Below are 22,967 nucleotides of genomic sequence, written 5' to 3'. Positions count from 1 at the left end.
GCTGTAGTTACAGTCTTCTGGGATTGTCTCCCAAATGACATAGAGAGATAGAAGCAGCTGAGTGTGTTTGTACCCTGCCCCAGCCACTCTGGATATTGACCATTAATAAATAAAAGCAAAGTGAACTGAGAACATGTTCACATATTCAAAATATGACAGATCTGTAGATAAGAACACAGTACAGATTTGAAACAAGTTCCCCCAGGAGCACGTCTGTGGCACCCCTATAGATAGGAGCCCAGGGAAAAATGCCCCTTCTGCACCTCATTGCTGTGTTTCTGCCTTTTGACCCAAGGCCAGAGCATGGGACACATCTGGTTTTCAAACCACCTCTCAGTACAGGTTCTCCCTGAGACATTTATTGTCCTGGTCAGCACATCTGGGACCTAGAAGTCTTTCTCTGGGACTTCCTAAGAACATACCAGGAAGGACTCAGGATCCCAAAAAGCAACAAATGAGACCATCAGTACAGGGTTTGTGCAGTGGGAGGGAATTTGAAAACAGAAGTTCAGTTGCTATAGAGAAATAGTTATACTCTTCTTGTGGACTTATCGTCAGGTAATGTAGCTAACATTGGATTTGAGATAATAACCACCATCTACTGAGCACCCACCACGATCCAGGCATTCTGCTAGGGCTTTGACAAACTCTTTAACTGGTATGACCTTCACAGTACCCTTGACCCATTTGATCAGCCTTGGCCCAGCATTGCACATGACATCCTAGAGAGATGATGATAGAGCAAACGCTTACATGGTGCCTAATCTGTATGTGACACAGTGCTTTGCAGACCTTATCTCATACAATCCTCACACCAATCCTGGGAGCTAGATATGTGATTATCACCCCATTTTCAGAAAAGGAAACCTGGAAAACAGCAGAGCATGGCTCCAGGGTCTGTGCTTGTCACTACCACAAGTGTTACTGGGACTCCTGGAAAATAAAAGTAGAAGAAAAATTCTCTTCCCTTGGAAAGCATAAAGTAGGGCAGGCAGTATATATGCAATTGTTAAATACCTCCTGTGTGCTAGACATTGTGCAAAGTGCTGGTGGAACAGTGCTGAGAAGAGCAAAGAAGGTCTTCCCACACAGACCTCCTGGTCCATGGGGAACATGTTAGAGCAAGCACACTGAGTGAGGCAATCACTATGAGAGGGAGTGCAGGGTGCAGCGGGAACTCACAGCAGGAGCACACAGCCCCATCTGGGGGAAAGATGGGGAGAGGGTAAGCGGTCAGGAAAAGCTTCTAGGAGGAAGGCGTCTTGGACCTGGAACATGAAGAGTGGACAAGTTGAAGAGGTAGGAAGCGTGTTCTTGGCACAGAGAGCAGCACATGGAAGGCCTGGAGGTGGGGAGGACGCATGGAAGGTGCATGGTGTTCAAGAGAGTGAATGGTAGAATGACCTGAGTGTGGAGTATGTGGGGGCTAGGGAGGCTGGCAGAGGTAGATGGTGAAGGGGCAGTGTGAGAGCCAATTCAAGGAGTTTGGTCGTGGGAAGCCACGAAAAGATTTTCCACAAGGAAAACTTGGTTGAATTTATAGGATCACTCTGCCTGCAGTATAGAGAATAGAGGGAAGAGAGGAGTGCAGGTGGCAGGGAGAACAATTCCAGGTAATGCAGGTAAGTGATGGAGGTAGCTTAGATTGGAGTGGGCAGTTTAACGGTGAGAAGTAGAAGGAGATGAGGCATACCGTATTTTGGAGATAAAATTGGTAGATTGTTTTTCTATTTTTGGTGATGATCTATCTTGGTGATAGATTAAATATACAGTCAATCTTCATTTCTGGTGGATTCCACATTTGTGGATTCACCTATTTACTAAAATGTATTTGTGACCCCCAAATCTGTTCTTGTGGTGCTTTTGTGATCACAAATATCAAGCAGCAAAAATTTTGTGTCACCTGATATCCATGTTCCCAGCTGAGGTCAAACAAGGCATTGCTCTGCCTTCTTCTTTTAGATCTCATACTGTAAACAAATGTCATTTTTGTGGTTTATTTAGTGCCACATTTTTTTTCTTTTCTTTCCTTCTTTTTTTTTTTTTTTTTTTTGCATTTTTATGCTTTTTGTTGGTGATTTAGCTGAAGTGCTGTCTAGCGTTGGAATGCTCAAGAAGGTTTTGCAGAGGAAATGTATGTGTTAGATAAGCTTCATTCAGGCATGAGTTAAAGGGCTTTTGGCTGTCAATTCAATGTTGATATATATCAAACAAGATGTCTTTAAACAGAAACACACAAGGTTACATACTGATATGTTGATGAAAATATTGTGGCCAGAGGTTATAAGGAAACTTGCCCTATGTTTCCCCTAGGACCATGGTTCAGTGTTCATAATTTTAATGTTTGCAGTCACTTTCTTGGACATGAGTGAATAACAAGAATCAACTGTCTATGGGCACATGCACAAACACAAACCATAGGCTTTTCTGAGATCATTCAAAGTGGAAACCCATAACAAGGCCCAGAATGATACATAGGAAATCTAGAGGAACACAGGGTGGTAGAGTGTGGGTATGTGCATGCATGGGCATGTGTGTGAGGTTAGTTCCTCCCAAGAAGAGAAGCACAACCTCAGGGGGCGTTCAGGAGTCTCTAACTAAGGCTGGCCCTAGTCAGGACCCATCAGGGCTGTAAGTGCAATGGTTCCCAAGAGTGGGCCATAAGCCAGTGCTGGGCTGCTTATGTCACAATCCCCTGAGGTGCTTTCAAATGCAGATTCCTGGCCCCACTCCCAGAGAGCCTGGTGCAAAAGGTCAACTCCCCAGGGAAGTCCTGATTGCAGCCAGGTTTGGGAAGCACTGCCCTGAAGTAACCCCATATCCCTCAGAAGCACTCAAGGTTTTTCTACCCTCTGACAATTTTAACTTTTGATGCTTCTGATTTGCAGACATGGAGATATATTTATGAACCACACTGAATACTGGATTGGCTCTCAGTACAAGAAAGTGGTTTACAGGGAATACACCAATGGAGAGTTTGTGGAGATCAAAGCCCGACCACCGCGAGAGGAGCACTTAGAACTGCTGGGTATGGCACAGATGGCAGCACGCACACGTCTGTTAGACTTACACCTGAGAAGGGAGGGAAGGAACAGGCTAGCCTGACTGCACTCAGCCAAGTGCCACATCTCCCTGCTCTGCCCTATTGGGGAGCATGCTGTGTGCTCAGCCCATCCAAAGAACAGTAATAATAAGACTTCCAGATAACACACAAACAGGACTCCGTATCATCAGGGCAGTCTAAATGCCATGTGTTGCCCTGAAGTTCCTTTTCCACCCTTCTACTGAGCCAGGAAATTTTAATTTGAAACAATTCAATGCCTCAGAACAGCAGGCAGAGTGTTTGCATAACTTCTTCAAGGTTCCTGATTACCCAGGCACAGGGCCATAAGACAACACTATCAAAATAATTCTGACAAAAGAGGAACCCCTTACGTGAGAGGATGCTAAAGGTGAAAAGACTGGTTTCAGTTTGGGAGTTGCTAACTCACGGCCTTTTTGGAATTGACTCCCCCCATCTGATGCCCTGCGCTGCCTGACCTGGCAATCAACTGCGCACTTCCTGCCTTCCTTCCCACTTTTCTTCACCTGGGAATCACCAATCCTGACCCCATTGTGAAGATGAGATATTAAGGCAGAGAGCTAATCTAGATGACTTTAAAAAAAAAGACTTTTAATAAACTATAGCTAATATACAATATTATATTAGTTTCAGGTGCATACCATAATCATTCGACATTTATATCCTAAAAAGGTGATCACCATAAGTCCAGCAACCATCTGACACTGTACCACGCTATCGCAATATTATTGACTATATTTCCTATGCTGTACGTTACATGCCCAAGACTTATTTGTTTTAAACCTGGAGCTTTGAACCTCTTATTCCCCTTTATCTTTTCCCCCATCTTTAAATTTTTCAATTACTGTTGACATTTAATTAGATGACTTTTTGAAATCCGTTCCCATTTTTAAATGCATGAGATAACTTATGTATAAAGTATGGTATGACACAGTGCTTTTTAATATTTAAATAAGGCACCACGACAGCTAGCTTGATAAATGATTAAATGCCCATCCACTTACCCCACACCTTCACCATCTATTAACTCTGGCACACAAATTTGTTTGTCACACTAAATCAAGTCAGCTCTGGTGGGAACATTCTTTTGAAACTTGCGTGTGTCATTTGAGCTCTGAAGAAAAGGTGCTGGTCCTGCCAAGGGGGCTGGGTTGCCCCCCAAAGAGCCCTGGTTTGGGTCTGCTCGGTAAAATGATGTAAATGAATGACTTCATCAAAGGTGAGCCCAGCAGTGTCTCGGCCAGGGGAGAGGAAGGCCCATCCACTCATTTCCTGCAGCTCAGGGATAGGCCTGTACTCATGAAGTTACAAAGGGCACGTGCAGACACATTACTGCTCATTACTATTCCCTGTGACCTACCAGGCCATAAATCAGAAGGCATTCACTCTTCCTCACCAGTACAGCAAGGTATGTGCAATTTAAGTGGAAATGAATATACAAATAGTGATTTTAATATACGCATGCAAATGCCCCCATCTGGAATATACCCAAATTTACTGTTTAAAAACATACCTAAAAATTTCTTTCCTAGCTTCATTTTTTTTTTTTTAAAAAAAGCATTGTTCAGACACTTCATGATTCTTACTATTTCCTTCCAAAAATAATAGTACAACAAATTTTAGATGTTTTAAGGCCTTTAGTGGTCTTTCTCAAAAAAGCAATTAAAATCATCATCTGAATCAGTGAAGAATGGTGTGGTCAGAACCCCCGTACCATGAATATATGTCCCTATGAATGTAGAGTGCAATAAGTATCCAAAAAAGCAAATAAATAGGGATCAGGTCTGAGGAGCTTCCAAATGGGAGTCTCTTTCCATCCTCCTCAAAGCAGTGCCTTGTAAAGAGCACTGTTTAACGCTCTCAGTGTGGGGTGTGTGCTGGGCAAATTGCATTTGTGCCACATTCTGGGCACAAGAGGTGAAAGGCACCTGGGGTGCCTATGGACGAGGAGCATCCCACAGTCCTTCTGGCACAGGCCTCTCCTGTGGGGTATGGACCCATTTCCACCGGCACACAGGCTGCTGGCTTCTAACAGAAATGTGTACATGTGAGGAGCTGAAGAGAGCACAGCTCATCAAGTATCCAAATATTAGAAACTGCATTGACCATGCATTAGTGAAATCACTATATTGATCATAAATCAATACATAAATGTTTTAATTTTGTTCTTAGCTTTCAAATCAGTTTTATACATGTTATTTCACTGGATTCTAATTTTTGTTATTATATCGATTAGCAGATAGTGAACAATTTCAGACTTAACAAAGGTTACATGCAGGGAGATTACAACCGGAAGTCATCATATCATGGATATGGCTTTTCCTGGAAATTATGTCTCTGCAGTAATAAAAATGTAAGCATTTATTACTGTGTTTCAGAGCACTGAAATAAGCACTTATCATACATCATCTTTAATCTTTACAATAACCCTATGAGAAAGGTGTAATTAAACCCATTTTACAGATGAGGAAATTGAGACTCAGGCAGGCCTTGACTTACCTGAGGCCTCTCTAATAAGTGAAGGAGGTAGGCTTTGAAACTAGGTTGTTCCAATTGCCAAATACTATGTGATATTTAATACTATACAAATATTGCCCTCTAAAGGGAGTATGCTAGTGACACTAACCTTTGTTTTATTTTACTAAATACTACCGACATTTAAATTACATCAGTGTTGAAAGGAGCAATGATAACGCACACAGACCTGTTTTTTGCCTTTAGGCCCAATGATTCATGCCGAGGTGGGTGACTCTATCCTGATCATATTTAAGAACAAAGCCAGTCGACCGTACTCCATCTCAGCTCATGGAGTGGAGGACACGGAGAGTGGGAAGCGATTCCAAGTGTCCATGACAAAGCCAGGTAAGTTACTCCAGAGACCTGCTCTGTCCCAGTGAGGACAGCAGACTCAACTCATTTCTGATTTGTTCTGATCTCTAAAGTTAGGTTTTGAAGAGCTCACCTTAATGTCAACATTCCAGCCATCACCTAGTCACTCCCAATATGAGGTCATCATTCATCCAATGACCCATTGGGGACCATTAGGGACCCGAAAGTGGAGTAAGACATTATAATAGCTAACACATATTGAATGTTAATCTTGTGCCAAGTGCTATGCTTTGTTTTTATTTTTTTAAACTCATTTATCCTTACAATAATTCAGGGAGGTAGACACTAACATATTTCATTAAACCTTATACCATTGATTATAATGTCCATCATTATTTTATCTGTTACTAAAGAAAAGAAACAACATGCTGTCAATTCAACTTTAACATGCCACTGATTGAAAGATTCATCCTGGCTTCAGTTATGTTAAATCATGAAAACTGTGCATCCTATAATTGATGAAACGTGGTATTAAGTTCATTTAACAGATGACAAATGCACAGAGAAATAAAAAGATCTTGACCATTAGTAACGATGGAACCCCAGTTTGTTTGCTTCAGAACTTGAGCTCTTAACCACACATTTCTCTCACGATGCTTCAAATGAGCTTGGAAGAAAAAGACAGACAAGATGAATCACTTCAGTAGTAGTGTGGATTATACACGATAAAATTCTAAGTGGTGGAGAATTTCAAGAATATGTCTGGGTGTGTTTTCTAAAAATTTCAGACAAGGAAAATCCATGAAAACTGATTGATTAATTGGGAGCAATTAGGGAAAGAAGTAATTAGGAAAAGCTTGATAAAGGAGGTAGCACTCTTAAAAGATACTCTGAAGGGAGAAAAGATCTCACAATATAAGGAGCTTCCCATAACATTCACACAGTTGAAGTGTGGTTGTAATAAATGTGAAGAGTTACTGTGACCTTCAGTTACAAACCTGACAGCGACCATAGATATAATTACAGGGGAGTTATATTCCATTTTACCTCGTATACACGATAACCTTATACTAATTCTACAGTCATTACAATAAAAGTCATATAAACTTAAAAACATAAAGATGCATAAAAAGAAGAAAAGAAAACAATCTAATGCATCGCTAGAAAACGTTAGCAAGGTACCTATAGAGGGATGGGGTTGGAGGAAGGAAAATCTTTATCTGCCGCTATTCCAACTTCTGCCACTTCTCACTCCATCCCACCCCCAGTATCAGAAGCCTGTGTTTTGCTGCTTCAAGAAACCTCTCATGGACATCCTGAATGTCTATCTACAGGAAAATAGTAAATTTTGGAATATCCTTACAACAGACTATTATGCAGCCATTAGATGATATTAAAGAAGGTTTGAAAGACATGGGAATGACTTGTAGAATCATGTTAAGCAAAATACAAGTGTAGAAGAAAGGCCAGAAAGAAAATAAACCAAAATGTTAATAATAATTATATCTTCATGGGGGTATTTTGAGTAGCAGAGTGATATTCTTTTCGACTTCTTCACATTTTTTTGTGCTTTCTAGATGTTCTAATGGAGGTGTCTTGCTTTGATGAAGAGGGAAATATTTTAAAATAGGTCTAAAAAGCTATTGAATAAAGTTATTCATTTTTGATGGTGGAAAGCTCCTCGGGATGAAGAAAGAACGGTGTCAATCAAGCAATGCTGGGGACTCTGATGGGACTGTGGGCAAGCTGGGGTGACCTTTCACAGGCAGTTAGTTGTGCCCTAACGCTGAGGGCTGGCAAGAGACACAGCTCCTCTATGCTGGCTGGCCTTCAAAGAGTCCTTGATGTGAGGGCAATGGGAGTGGAGAGAAGAATGATTAGAAAGTGGCAAAGGGGCATTTTTCTGACTGGAACTCCGAGGGAGAGAATCCCCACAAGGGTCGCTGACAAGCTGAAAGGTTTTAGAGAGCCCAGAGATGTGGAATAGGAGAAAGAAACTAACTTGGTGCAGGCCAGCTGGGAAAGAAAGTTTCATCTGGGCATGCACGAGACAAGGAGAGCAAACTAACATCGTAAGTAAGGAGCCCCTGTCAAATTCCTTCTTTTTTAAATTAAATTATTCAAAAACATTTACAGTGCATCTTTTTATTTAGAGCCGTGCTCCCTGCTGGATTGTTCCGACTTTAATAATACCACCCCTGCAGCCACTTGCATTTAGAAAGTTAAATATCAGCTGTTTATCTTGTGATTAATAAGGCACGGGGCTGTCATGAAACTTAATGGAAACTAGACCTAAAGTTATATTGCTAACCCCCTGGTGTATGAGCAAAGTTACATGGACACATTCGTTTTGGTTTGCTTTGCAGCTGGCATTCAGCTACAGGTTGTTAGTCCTGATGGGGTGGGGATGAGACACAGAGAGTTCAAAAGGAGGTAACGGTTTAAACATTTAAACGTGGCTTTTATTTGAGACTTTCGCAATGTGACTATGTTGCTAATTCTTGAGTATATTTATGACTCCTTTGCAAGGCTGTGTGTGGGTCAGCCACGATGCATGGGTGCCTCTCAACAGGGAGTGTAAACGTTTGTTATTAATATAGGTGCAAATTAACATTTATGGACTGCTTTTAATGTGAGGCACTAGCCTACGTATTTTATTCTGTTTAACTCTCACAACAATCTGAAAACTGGGATGACTAACCCACTTTACAAGAAAGGAAACTAAAGGTCAGTGGGGTTAAGTAGCTTGAAAAAGGTTGTATAAATATGAAGTCATGGGGTTGGCATTTGGAACTAGGTCTCTGATTCCCTCTGGTATAACTAGATCTCCCCTGCCTGCACATTAAAATTACCTGAGAAGCTTTAAAAAAAATGCGAATGCCCTAGGCCCAGACCCCAGATACTCTAATTTCTTTGGTTTGGGATGAGGCCTGAGCAGTGAGAGTTTACAAAGCTCCCTGGTGATTCCATAAGAAGCCAAGGCTGAGATATATGGTAACATAAGTGTGCTCAGGCACAGCTCTTGGGAGGGAGACGTGAAATTTAAGGTATAAAATAAGCCTTCCTTTTTAATTAAGCATCAATTAATAATGCAAAGGGCAAATGAGAGGGAAGGTTGTAGTCTGAAATGAAAAATCTTCCATTTTGAAACTAAAAATCAAGATGTGAGTTTAAAGGAAACATTTCTAATGAGTGGGTAGTTCTCCCCAGCAATAAACATTGACCAAATTACTGTATATAAAGATCTGTTTATATTTCTTTAGGTAAATCATCTGGAACAGAGGTAACACTAGTAAATTCTATCTATTTGTTCTTATTTGTTTCAGGAGAAGTAAAAACTTACAGATGGAATGTTCCTAAAAGGTCTGGTCCAGGGCCATCTGACCCCAATTGTATCCCATGGGTTTACTATTCAACAGTAAACTTTGTGAAGGTAAGGTGGGGAGAGCAACCAAAATGCTCAAAGTAATATGGTTTAAGTTGACTATTAAGTTATCAAAACTCTGGTGAGTATATGTGAAGGGGTTAGAACAGGGGTCTCAAACTATGGCCAGGATCATTTGTTTACAATTGTCTAGGGTTGAGTTGAGTACTTGTGACAGAAAGTGTATGGTCAATAAAGTAAGAAACATTTACTATCTAAAGCTTTACAAAAAAAAAGTTTGCTGACTTTTAGTCTAAAATATGGGGAAAAGAACAAATAAAATTACAATGTTTCAATGACCAAATTTAGAACCGATCAAAGTAGTTTGAGCAAAAGAGGATATGTAAATAGGTAACCATACAATAAAAATGTATTGTAATATAATATATGCCGTGGTTTTTGATGCATGGAATCTATCATTTTTAAAGGCATTACCACTGGTATCAGTGCTCAGGAAAAGAAAGCACACTCTAAACACAGTAACTGAAACTGATAAATAGGCTAACTTTATTTAGAAATTAAAGGCAAAGATTCGGTATTGAATTTGAGTCAGATATGTGTCTGTAAAACAGCTGATCTTGAATTATATGTCATAAATCAAAGTTCAGACTAAAGTCATGTATGATATAAAATATAAGCATTGCCCATTATTTTAAAAAGGGAAAGATTATCTTAACCTTTTCTTAAATATTTGATGAGTGCATTCATGTCTTTGAGTTGTACTGGAGGGTGCAAGAGTTTAGGAGTGGCATATGAGACCCTTGAAAAACTAAATTTACATATTAGAATTATGGGAAACCCACATTTATTTATTTATTTACATCCCAACAAATATTTACTGCGCGCTTGTGATGTGCAAATGACTCTACCAAGCAATGCACATATTCTTGTCTGGAAGGAACTTATAATCTTTGGAGAAAATAATGCATGAGCACACCCATAATTATCACCGAACTTTGAGTCTAGTGAGTTCTGTAGGCGTGCAGGGCTATATAGGAGGCACTGGAGAGAGTCTAGGAAGAGAGAACATGATGAGCAAAGCTGAAAATAGGAAAGTAGGAAATGTGTTTGGGAAGTGTTCAGAGTCCCATTTGGCTAAAGGAAAGCAGTTGGGGAGCTTAACCTAGAGAAATCCATTGAGGGAGCACATGAGAGGTTTAAAGACCTGTCAAAGATTCAAGTTTTATTTAGTAGGCCATGGAAACTTACCGGAAACTTCTAGGTATAGGAGTGATGAGATCAGTCTGATGGCGGTCAACAGGATGGGCTGGAGGTGAGGTGAGCCAGGCGTCAGAGAGAAGCCGATTGCTAGTCCAGGGTAAGATATTCAGATCCTGCACTAGGAGGGCGGCCGACAGAATGGAAAGGAAGTCACAGAATGGAGAAGCGTGGTGAAGGAAAAGGAAATGTAAGATTTGACAGAAAACAAGATGGGACAAAGTGAGGACGAAAGAGAAATTAAATATTGAAATCAACTTTTCTGACCTAAGTGACAGGTAATATCACAGCACTGTTAATAGAAACAGAGAATTCAGGAGAAGGGAATGGTCTGAGGGAAATAGTCAAGTCCACTTTGGAAATGCTGAGCAGATTGAATTGTGGCAGGAAGCTCATCAGGAGGCATATCTAAGTAGGTAGTTGAAAATGTGGGAGTTTTCCCTCAAAAGAAAGTTTGGGGCTGAACAACTTGGCATGGAGGTCAGAGTCCTGTATCATTTACTAGTCACCCTGTTCACTTCTACCCACAGAAAGAGGAGTAGAAGCATTTATATAGCTATAATTATAGGCTCACTTGAAAAACAAACAGAAAAATAGAAAGAAGCATTTGTTTATTTGATGAATAAATTTAGTGAGCACCTTCTATGTACCAGACATGGGGCTATGCTCTGGGGATTCTGTGACAAGTGAGGGACACGGCCTCAGCCCTTAAGGAGCCCTCTCCGTAGCAAATTTTTAGGATCATTCCTAATTTTTCATAAAGACCACGTTGATTCTTCAGGGCTTCTTAGTACTTATTTCACGGGCAATAGTCTTTTTACAATGACTTTCTTACAAACTTTCTTCAAGTTAATCTGTATTATTAAATTGTGTAAAGGCTCTTTTAATTCAGTTTTATTTTCTTTCAGGATACATATAGTGGTTTGATGGGTCCTCTGATTGTATGCAGAGAAGGAGTGTTGAATGAAAAGGGAAGACGGAGTGATGTGGATTATGAATTTGTTCTCTTGTTTTTGGTATTTAATGAGAATGAATCTTGGTATCTGGATGACAATATTAAGAAGTATCTCAATAAAGATCCACGAGATATTCAGCACACTGAAGATTTTGAGGAGAGCAACAAAATGCACGGTATATCAGAGAGTTAAGAAGAAGACCCTTGTTGAGATAAGCTAATAGAAATTCCTGTAACTGAAGGAAGTCCCCAGCCTCCTTCTCTGAGCCCTTCCCCATCCGTAGTGTCACCTGGACTGAAGAAAGTCCTCGAAAGCTTTCCTTCAGAGGGAACCAGCCAAACCATTGATTGGCTGCCAGGAAGGTCCAGCAAGGCTTTGGGCCAACTGTGTAGGACCAGCTGTCTGAATGCTGGGATCCCTGAATTGTAAGACTGTGAAGTAATTCTTACCAATCACTGATTGGTTGATTTCTATAAGAATACACCCACCATAGCTTCTAATTGATCAAATTAAGGACCTGGTTTAACTGTTTCTGGGACATAAAATACCAAATTTCTGTTTTAATGTGTCCCTGTTATTTAATTCTGTGTAATTTAAGGTAGTTTTTGTTTTTAAGTACGAGTAACGTGTTTAACTGACACATCTGCACTCTCTCACCATGATGTACTTTTGACCAAAGTGTACAAAAAGTAGACCTCACCTGAGATCACAAAGCTAGTTAATTTCTTACATTGATTAGACTATTGTAGGCTGATCTCTGATTCAGCTACTCTTTCCCCTACCAATTTTGCTTCCTTCTTCCAAATGTTTCTTGGTATGCTCTTGCTTTAATGAATGTGACTCATTTGGTTGTGTCATGATACACAGAATAAAAACTTAGTAGAAAGCAAAGGAACGAGTCCCCATCACATGAGCCCAGCTTGAGTTTGCATTGGTCACTTTGAGGTCATGGGCTCAGTCGGTGTGAAGCTTTTTGGAGAGTCAGCCAGGCTCTTGGGAACTTGGGAACTTGCTCCAAACTAGTTCTCAGAAAGTGGACTATTAAGGAAATAGTTTCTAATTGGTTCAATTATGATTTATATAAACTTGGTTCTCTGTTCTTTGGTCCACTCAGCTGTAGAATGGTCTGGTGACCTCACAAATTAGGCTATAATCTACACCATAAAGAGAAAATGCTGAGGAAACAAACAAGTAAACAGCACACAGTGCTACTCAAGATGTAGCTTTCAAAAACAAACTGCTATTTCTCTTTTCTAGCTCTCTTTGTATAAGGATTTCTTAGTAATCTGAATTTTGGGTTTAGAATGGTGGGGACATTGGGAAGTGCAACTGGGATTGTTCCCTATTTCTCAGGCAGATGAGATTATTGTTGACCTAAAGATCTTCTTGAACCATTTCTAAAACCAGATTAAGTAATGAATGTCTTCTCACTAATCAAAAACGATTTTCTTTTCATCATCTTAGCTATTAATGGAAAGATTTTTGGGAATCTCCATGGCCTCATCATGAATGAAGACACAATGACAAACTGGTATTTGTTAGGACTAGGAAGTGAAGTGGACATACACACCATCCATTATCATGCTGAGAGCTTTCTTTTCAAAGTAAGTATAAAGAAAAGGCTTTGGGGAAGACATTTTGAGCTAATAAATTCAACGCATTTCCACTGTGAAATAAGAGGGCTACTTGGCAATAAGGATTGTGAGAGGTGGTAGTCAGTATTAGAGAATGGAACAGAATAATGTCATTATACCCTTTCCCTGGTAAATATTTCTTAATATGTACATATATTTTATTGTTCTTGTAAAAAAAACAACACTGAGTTTCAGATGAGAGTTTTCTCCTCACTTTTATGGAGATAATTCTGACCACTCTGGATTATCCTGTTTATATTGTATATAAAAGCAGCCAGAGTATTTTGTCATTTTCCCTTGTCCTTCCTTTTTTTCCTTTCGGTTTCCTTTTCACATTTCTTTTCTATGTGATTAGCCAACCAAATAGCCCTTAGTAAAGGAGATATTTCAAGCTTTGGCTTGTGCCCAAAATCTATCTCTACTTTTGTCCTAGTGAGCTGCACTGGACCATGTGTGGCCTTCTGCCTCTCTAGCATCTGTTTATTATGGTTGGTGCTGGCTGTACAGAATCACATGGGGAGCCATTTAAGAAACAAATTGCCAGGCCCCTCCCCATACCTGCTGAATCAGAATCTCCAGGGATAAGGTCTTTCATCTCAACTGCTCAGTCAATCTACAAGGAAGGAGAATAGAGAAGAATAATCATATCTAATTTGTGGGGAAAACCTGCTAGGTCCTTTACTAGTTATACATGAATAAGCAGTAACTTTAATAAAACAAATATTCTGTCCTCTCTGTATATTTATTTAACACACCAAGTATTATCCTATAATGATTATAGTTTTACATATTAAATGGCTATGCTCATTTTCAGACTTGGCTTTTTTTACCCACACTTTAAAAATCATATTAAAAATGTATAAAATAAAATTTATAAATGCACATATAAAATGTTATATACATTTTTTAAATTAAGGTATAGTTTCCATTGAGCAAAATCACCCTCTTTAGTGTACAGTTCTGTTTTAATAAATACATACAGCAGTGTAACCAACACTAATCAAAATATAGAACACTTCCATCATCTCCTAAAATGTCCCTGTTGTACCCTTTAGAGTGAGCTACTTCCCTGTACTTAACCCCAGTGATCTTTTCTATCTCTATAGCTGTGCCTTTTCTGAAATGTCATATAAATGGAATCACACAGATTCACAGCATTATGAATCTGACTTGTTTCATTTAGCATTTGAATTGCATCCATCTTGTTGTGTATAGCAGTAGTTTTATTCCGATTGATTGCTGAGTAGTATTCCCTTGTAAGATATATTGCAGTTTGTTTATCCATTCCCCTGTTGAGGGTCATTTCCAATTTTTGGTTATTACAAATAAAATCATTATGAATATTGTGTACTTGTTTTTGTGTGAACATAAGTTTTCACTTTCCTAGAAAAAATACCTAGGAGTTGGCTAGGCCATGTGGTAAGTGTATGTCTAACTTGATAAGGAACTCCCAAACTATTTTCCACAGAGGCAGTACCATTTTGCATTCCCACCAGAAATGTATGAGAATGCCACTTGTTCCACATCAGCACTTGGTATTTTGTTTTATTTTTATTTTATTTTTTTCTTTGCTATTTTATTAAGTATGTAGTGGCATCCCATTGTTTTTTACTTGCATTTTCCTAATGGCTAATGATATTGAGCATCTTTTCATATGTTTATTTCCCTCTGCCATCTGTAAATCTTCTTTGGTGAAGTGTCCAAATTTTATGCCCATTTTTAAAAATTGGGTTGTTTACTTATTGTTGAGTTTGAGGGCTTTTTACATTCTGGATTCAAATCCTTTACCAGATATGAGACCTGTAAATATTTGCTCCTAGTCTGTGATATCTTTTCATTCTTAACATTATCTATCAAAGAGCAGAAATTCTTAATTTTGATGAAATCCAATTTATGACTTTTTTCTTTATGGATCTTGCTTTCGGTGTTATATCTAAGAAATCATTGCCCAGCTCAAGGTCACAAAGGTTTTCTTCCAGAAATGTTATAGTTTTATGTTTTTAATTTTCATATATATTTCAAGGTTTATTTTCTGCCATTAGATGTCCAGTTGCTCCATCACCATTCATTGAAAAGACAACTCTTTCTACCACTGTGTAAAAATCATATTGATCATATATATATTGGTCTGTTTCTGGGTTCTTTAGTGTGTTACACTGATCTATATGTCTGTCCTTTCTTGAATGCCACACTGTCTTGATTACTTTAATGTGACAGCAAGTTTTAAAATCAGGTGGTGATTGTTTTAGCTATTCTAGATTTTTGCCTTTCCATATAAATTTTAGAAAGTTTGTTGATTTCTATTTTTAAAATCCTGCTGGAATTTTGACTGGAATTGCATTGGATCTATGCACTGGTTTGGGAAGAACTGATATCTTATGATGGAGCCTTCCAACCCATAAACATGGCATATCTATTTATTTAGATCTTCTTTGATTGTTTTTCCATCAGTATTTTGTAGTTTTCTGCATACAGATCTTGCATATACTTTGTTAGATTATATCACCTAAGTATATCATGGATTTTGGTGATAGTATAAATGGTATTGTTTTTATTTCAATTTCTAATTGTTCATTGTGAATATACAGAAATACAGTTATTTTTGTATAATTGGCCTTGTATCCTGCAACTTTGCTAAACTAATTGTAGTAGCTTTTTTGTAGATTTGGGGGGGGATTGTTGCCTACATAGACAATCATGTTTTCTGTGAATAGAGATAGTCTTATTTATTTATTTTCAATCTGTATGCTTTTTATTTCTTTTCTTGCCTTATTGCACTAGCTAGAATGTCTACTATGATGTTGAATATGAATCCTTGCCTTATTATTAATCTTTGGAGAAAAGCATTCAGCTATTCATCATTGAATGTAAGTTAGCGGTAGGTTTTTTGCAGATCCTATTACCAAGTTGAGGAAGTTTCCTTCTATTCTTAGTTTGCTGAGAGCTTCTATCATGAACAGATGTTAAATTCACCTATTGAGATGATAATTTTTTTTTCAGTCTATTGATGATTTTCTTTAGTATATTGGTAAATTACATTGATTGATTTTCAAGTGGTGAACCAATTTTCATTCCTAGGATAAACTTCACTTTGTCATAAGGCAGTATCCTTTTTACACACTTCTGGATTCAATCTGATGGTGTTTTGTTAAGGATTTTTGCATTTATGTTCATGAAAAATATTTGTAGCAGCTTTCTTGTCTTGTAAAGTATTTGTCTGGTTTTGGCATCAGGGTCATGCTGGTCTCATAAAATGAGTTGGAAATGTTCCCTCCTCTTCTATTTTCTGGAAGTTTGTTTAGAATTGGCATTATTTCTCCCCTAAATGTTTGGTAAAAATTTCCAATGAAGAGCCCTGAACCTGGAGTTTATTTGATGGAAGGTCATAATATAATTTCAATTTCTTTAATAGATAATCTGAATGGTGATTATCTATTATTTGTCAGTTTTCACCTTAAGTAATTTGTCCAGACCATCTAAGTCATAGAATTCATGAACAAACAGTTGTTCATAATATTCCTTTATCATTTTTAATGTCTATGAAGTATTAGTGATGTCCTCTCTTTCATTCCTGATATTTATAATCTGTGTTTTTCTTCTTCTTCTTCTTTTCTCTTGGACAGTTTGTCTAGAGGTTTGTATTAGTTATCTATTTCTACATAACAAACCACTCCAAAACTTAGTGGCCTAAAACAATGAACACTTATTATCTCACAATCTCTCTGGGTCAGGAATCTGGGAGTAGTTTAGCTAGTTGGTTCTGATTCAGCATCTTTCATGAGGCTGCAATAAGATGTCAGCTGGAGCTGCAATCATCAGGCTTGACTGGGGCTGGAGGATCCACTTTCAAGGTCCCTGATGGGGCTGTTGACTGGAGCCTTCAGTTATGTAGGTATGGCATGGTAGCTGGCTTCCCCCAGAGTGAGTACCTTAAAAGGAGAGAGCAAAAGAGAGGGTGTAAGACAGAAGCCACTGTCTTTTATAACCTACTCTCAGAAGTAGAATGGCATCACTTCTGCCATGTGCTATTGGTCTCAGAGACCAACTCTCTTGCAATGTGACTACCAGGAGGCAGGGATCATTGGGGGCCATCGTGGAGGCTGGCTACCACAAGTTTACCAATTTTATTGATCTGTTCAGAGAACCAGCTTTTGGTTTCTTTGATTTACTTCTACCATATGTCTATTCTCGATTTTATTGATTTCTCCTCTTATCTTTACTATTTCCTTTTCTTCGGCAGGTAGATAAATCTTACCGAGAAGATGTGTATGATCTCTTTCCTGGGACATTCCAAACCATCGAACTGTTTGCAGATCACCCAGGGACATGGCTGTTACACTGTCATGTATCTGATCACATCCATGCTGGCATGGAGACAACCTACACCGTCCTTCGGAACATAGGTACACTGTTGTCTGTCAGTGATGCAGGTGGTAGTACGAGACTTCCTGCAGACCCTGAAAACAGGGTCTGCATACATCCCTCGAAGGAGCGCAGAGTCAAGCAAGAGAGACAGACATGTACATAGTAGCCATAATAAAATGTGATACATGCCCAAATAGAGTGCAGAGTACAGGGTTTGGTGACAGCAGCTGGAAGCAATGGCTAACACGTTGGAGAAATGAGCCAAGGTTCCACAGAGGGTCTAATGCTTCAGATGGATCTTAATGGATGAGTAGAAGCTTGAAAGGTGACTGGGGGAGGAACAGTATGCATCCTGGTGTGAAGAGTCACACAGTGAGAATCCAAGAAAGACTTACTGATACTGACAGGATAAAGTCCTTATTGACGAAACGAAATAACTCTTGAGATAACTCATATCATTAAAAAAATCTACTTCTATTTATAAAACAACCAACTTGCCTTCTTTGTCTAGACAACAGGATTCCTTACTCCACCAAGTCTCCTTCTGAAGAAGAATCCCACCCGGACACAGTGCCCTCCAACGGTAAGGACCCCCTCCACGAACCCTGCATGTGAATGGTCAGTGTTCACTCCCCAGGGAAAGGCAGAAGACTGACACCTCACTTTTCTTTTTCACAGAAGAACCCGGCAAGGAGCCACTCTATTTCTTTGGCAAGAATCTGGGTCCTCGAGGAGCCAAAGCCGCCTTGGTCATCCTTATAATCATTGGACTCCTCCTCCTGATGACCACAGTGATTCTCTCCCTCCGACTGCACTCGGCAAGGAAGCAGGTGGCATATCGGGAAGTCCAGTCCTGCGCGCTCCCCACGGATGCCCTGTGAACTGGCTGGTCTTCAGCAGGGAAACTGGACAAGGCATTGTTTTTCAGGGAAGGTTGACACTGTACCCTGGATCAGGCTCTGATCCTCTGGGACACAATCAAAGCAATTTGCTTTTATTTATTTATTTTTAAATGGGCTGCGAACAATCCTCAGGTATAAAATACAGAAAGCGGAGGATGGGCGTGACTGACAGAACAGTCTCAGTCTGTTCTTGGAATGAATTCGCTGAAATGGTGAGACTCTCTGAGAGTTAGCCTTATTTTCCATCTTTCATAATTCTTCGATTAGACAGCGCCTCCTTAGCTGACCATCAAAGTTTCTAGATGGACAACTTCCGGAAAGAGTTATATTGCCTCTGACATCTAACCGGAATGGCACTGATTTTATGTGAGATGTTTTAGTTGTTCCAGGGAAAATAACTTTCTAGAGGAGTTAATGGAAATGTCTACGTCAGTATCTGCTGGTAGAATCTGACCAAATGAATTTTTTTGAGGCTTTAGCCAGCTCTTCTGGCCTTTTTGACTTTCATATAAATAGCCTGCACATTGTTTGTCACAAAAGGCAAAGTTATAAGCATTTTTAAAATATTGCTGCTGTTTTTATGCAAACTTGTAGAGATATTAGAATGTTTACAACTCACTTCGTGTTATATGCTTTTACAATATATTTCTGTGGCAAGGTGTGTATTTTCAAGAATCAATTAGAGAATTTTGATTTGTATTTCACAATGTGGAGGGCTGGCATCTGTGAAATAGTAGGCTGGGTTCTCCCACTGTGAGTCAGACTCCCTGAGAGTTTGGTAGAAGCTTCTGTGACAGAGGGCAGTTTTGCAAGAAGGGAGTCTGGACTTGAGCCTTCAGTATGATTTTTCATTTCACCTCGGACATCTTTCCAAATCTCCATCTTCTAGTAGATAAAAACAGTCTCATCAAGTGAGAAACACCAGGGAGAATTCATCAATGCAGCCGGCTGGTTGGGAGGAGAAAGGAATCACAAAATCCTCAATTCCATGCCTTTTAAAAGACATAAGCTTTTTTAAAAAAAGAAAGAAAAGTAAAGGTTAGAAAAAGAGAGGCTGGTGGCAACTTTTTAAACCATTAAGTCAGCTCTGAAAATACGTATTAGAGTTTTCAAGGCTCAAATGCAAAAATGAAATACTGAACCACTAAACTCAACCCACTATGAGGCAATCCCTACTCTCTGTAGGCATGCTTAAATGTTAGGTGTTAAATTGATAAAAGCAATATTGTTTATTACTAGGCTCAGAAACTGACCTTAGTTCAGGGCCAGATGTCCTGTGATGCCAATGCCTGTGCCAGATGAGCAATATTAGTACATCTGCCTTAGCTGTGGACCCCTTGGATGTCCAGATGAACCAGTAGAACCTAATAAACACTCTGGTGGAGGGACCTTTCATACTTTCTCATCTTTATCTTAGTGAGGGGAAACAGATAATTTGATAGAAGCGATAGTCTTACATAAAACAGGATGCAAATGCTAATAGTTCTGTTCATAGTTTGCCTGAATGTCCTATCAAGCAGGGTCCCCAAAGGATTTTGAATTCCAGCCTGCTAACCACTGATAATGTGATTTTAAAGTAGGTGCTCTACAGTTTTCATATATGTGTAGGCTGTATACTTTCATAACAATAATGATGAGAAATGCCTTATTTATAACTCACTTAGAGAGCAAATGATTTAGTTGTAAGATTTCTTCCTTTTCTGTTAATTTTTTTTAATGAATGCGAATCCACAGAGTAGTTTGATTACACCATTTCTCTTTATAATAAAGTTTCACATGAGATGGCTTTCGCATTTTTTTTTTCACTAAAAATTACCTGTTACTAAACCTGGGTGGGGGGACGGTAAAGGAGAATTATCTTTTAGATATTTAGCAATTATCCTTGTTATACTTTCATTTCTAATGGAAATGACACAAAATAACAATTTATCTCCACAAATAATATGACTCCCCCCAAACATTGTTTCCTCAAACATACCAACCACAATTCTTCATTCTGTCTCTCACTGCTTTGAAAAAAATCAACCACATTACGCAATCTTTTCCTCCTATCACAGTGAAGGAAGTGTCCCCTCCTAGCAACAGCAGTCAGTCTCTCACTCAGCCCTGGACCTCATCCTTTCTTGCTTTCTCAAAGACTTCATTCCCCCAGTAACCAGTTTTCCCTTATGCATGAAATCATCATCAACGCCCACCATTGAAAAATAGAAAGCAAACAAAGAACCATGGTCCTTAACTCTAAGAGTATAATAACCCCCTCCAACTCAGTTCCTCTGTTCCTTTTATAGCTGAACTTAAAGCACTGTCCACACTTGCTGCCTGTATCCTCACCCCATGCATTCCTCCACCCATTCCAATGGCTTCCAATCCAATGTGCCCTGCCCCCATCCCCATCTGCTGTTGTCAAAATCAGTAACATCATGCCATTTCCACTGGCTTCTTCCCCATATTTATCTTACTCAACCTCTCAGCAACAATTGAGATCTCCTTCTTTCTAAAACCCTCTAGTTTCTTGGTTCCGCCACATGGCTCCCTGCCATCCTTCCTTTTTCCTCAATTGCTATTTCTTCTCAGTCTCTTTTGCTAGTTCCTTCTCCTCCTTCTGACTTAAAGGTTAGCATGCCTCAGGGCCTGACACTGGGCCCTATTCTCTCTTTTGTTCTCTGGGGTAGGCTGAATAGTCTCCCCAAAGATTCCAAGCCCTAATCTCTGAACATGTGAATGTTATTTTATATGGCAAAAAGGACTTTACAGGTATGATTAAGTTAAAGATCGTGAGAGGGGGAGTTGATACTGGATTACCCAGATTGGCCATACGTGTAATCACAAGCGTCCTTCTAAAAGACAGGCAGAGAGAGATTTGACTACAGAGGAAGGCAATGTGACAGCTGAAGCAAGAAGGCATGCTGCGGGCTTTGGCGATGGAGGAAGGAGCCACAAGCCAAGGAATGCTGCTTTAAAGGCTGAAAAAGGCAAGGGAACAGATTCTCCCCCATATCTTATGAAGGGATCTTGGCCCAGGTGACATCTCGATTTTATTCCAGTAAAAGTGATTTCTGATTACCAGAACTCTTAGAGAATAAATGTGTGCCACTAAATTTGTGGTAATTTGTTACAGTCCTCTCCACAGGTTATTTCATCCATCTTCATGTATCTGAAAACCATTTTTATGCTTATAAATTCAAAATGTGTTTCTTCTTAGGGTGCAGACCACAAGTCCTGCTCAAGCAGGCTCACTGCAGCAGTCCCCTAACCAGCCTCTCCACTGTCACTCTTGCCCCAACCACTCCACACAGTTGCAGCAGTGTCATTCCAAATATCTGATCCCATCACTTCCCTGGTGAATACCCTTTGATGTCTTTCCATTTCACTTTTAATAATATTCAAACTCCTTACCCTGGTCTATAAGGCCCGATCTGATTTGGTCCATGCCCACCTCTGCAACTTCATCTCTGCCTCTGCTCCAGCTTTTCTTGGTTCCTGTGCCCTGCTAGTTCTTTCTTGCCTCAGGGCCTTTGCACATTCTGCTTTCTATGCCTGGAATGTTCTCCCTGTCTTGCACCCTCATACCCTTTTCTACATTTCCTAGTTCAGCTGTGAGCTCCCCAGATGGCCTTCTCTAAAGTGGGTTCCTCCCCATTATTGCCTATCGCCATTGTTTTCCTGTGTAGCACTTACCATGGGATATGACCATTTTACCAGTCTGTTGGTTTCATTCCTCTTTCAGTGGAATGTAGGCTCCATGGAAGCAAGGACTCCTGACCTGCTTTGCTTACTGCTGCATCCTCAGCACAGACCATCGTACAGATACATAATAACTGCTCAGCAAATATTACTTGAATGAATGAATGAATGAATGGAACAGTGTAGTGGGCTCAATTATTTTGACTTTGACTATTTTGGTCACAAAAGGTCTCATTTTCAAAGGTCAAGGGTGTCAAAGAAACAAAACAGAGTTCTGGGACAGTAGCTGTGAGGCCCACAACGGCTTTGGCCTCCTTCTAACAAATGACACTGGGCAAGGGGTGGGGGCAGGGAGGACTTGGGAGGAAGATGTGTTACTTAATCCCTAACTACACCTTACAATGATTTAAAAAAAGCCATGTCATCACAAACAAGGAGTCTAAGAAACTGTAACAGCCAAGAGGAGCTAAGGAGACACGACACCTAAACATAATGTGGTATCCTGGATGGGATCCTACAACAGAAAAAGGAAAGTTAGGTAACACTTAAGGAAATTGGAATAAAGTAGGCTTCAATTAATATTAATATATCGATGTTGGTTCATTAATTGTAACAAAGATACCATACCAATGTAAGATGTTAATACGGGAAACTGGGTGCAGGAGTGGGATCACACGGGAACACTCTACACCATCTGCTCAATTTTTCTGTAAATCTAAAACTGTTCTAAAAATTAAAGTCTATAAAAAAAAAAAAAAGCAATGTTACATACACTCTTGTGTGACCCCTTAAACTCCTGAGGTTGGCAATGACAGCTATCAAGTGCCAAGCGCCCATGATGTGGCAGGCACTGTTACACGTATTATCACATAT

General features: G+C 39.6%; 1 protein-coding gene across 2 annotated transcripts in view; it reads left to right on the top strand.

The window, feature by feature from the left end:
- The window catches only part of HEPHL1 (hephaestin like 1), a 58,201-nt gene extending 37,536 nt beyond the window's left edge, over positions 1-20,665 (top strand). Inside the window, exons 13-20 of one of the 2 annotated variants that reach the window (XM_088791505.1) lie at positions 2,889-3,028; positions 5,804-5,944; positions 9,238-9,344; positions 11,462-11,684; positions 12,974-13,113; positions 17,384-17,546; positions 18,020-18,091; positions 18,190-20,665. In XM_088791505.1, the coding sequence (XP_088647631.1) occupies positions 2,889-3,028; positions 5,804-5,944; positions 9,238-9,344; positions 11,462-11,684; positions 12,974-13,113; positions 17,384-17,546; positions 18,020-18,091; positions 18,190-18,389 (1,186 nt within the window). In that variant the 3' untranslated portion in view covers positions 18,390-20,665. Of the gene's footprint in view, positions 1-2,888; positions 3,029-5,803; positions 5,945-9,237; positions 9,345-11,461; positions 11,685-12,973; positions 13,114-17,383; positions 17,547-18,019; positions 18,092-18,186 lie in introns of both variants that reach the window. The other variant, XM_019737563.3, reaches the window with a different exon arrangement.
- The last annotated feature ends 2,302 nt before the right edge of the window (positions 20,666-22,967 follow it).

The sequence above is a fragment of the Rhinolophus sinicus genome, chromosome 14 (genome assembly GCF_057876585.1).
Source record: "Rhinolophus sinicus isolate RSI-liver-muscle chromosome 14, RSI-T2T, whole genome shotgun sequence".
Taxonomy (NCBI): domain Eukaryota; kingdom Metazoa; phylum Chordata; class Mammalia; order Chiroptera; family Rhinolophidae; genus Rhinolophus; species Rhinolophus sinicus.
This window is presented reverse-complemented; position numbering and strand designations above follow the sequence as displayed.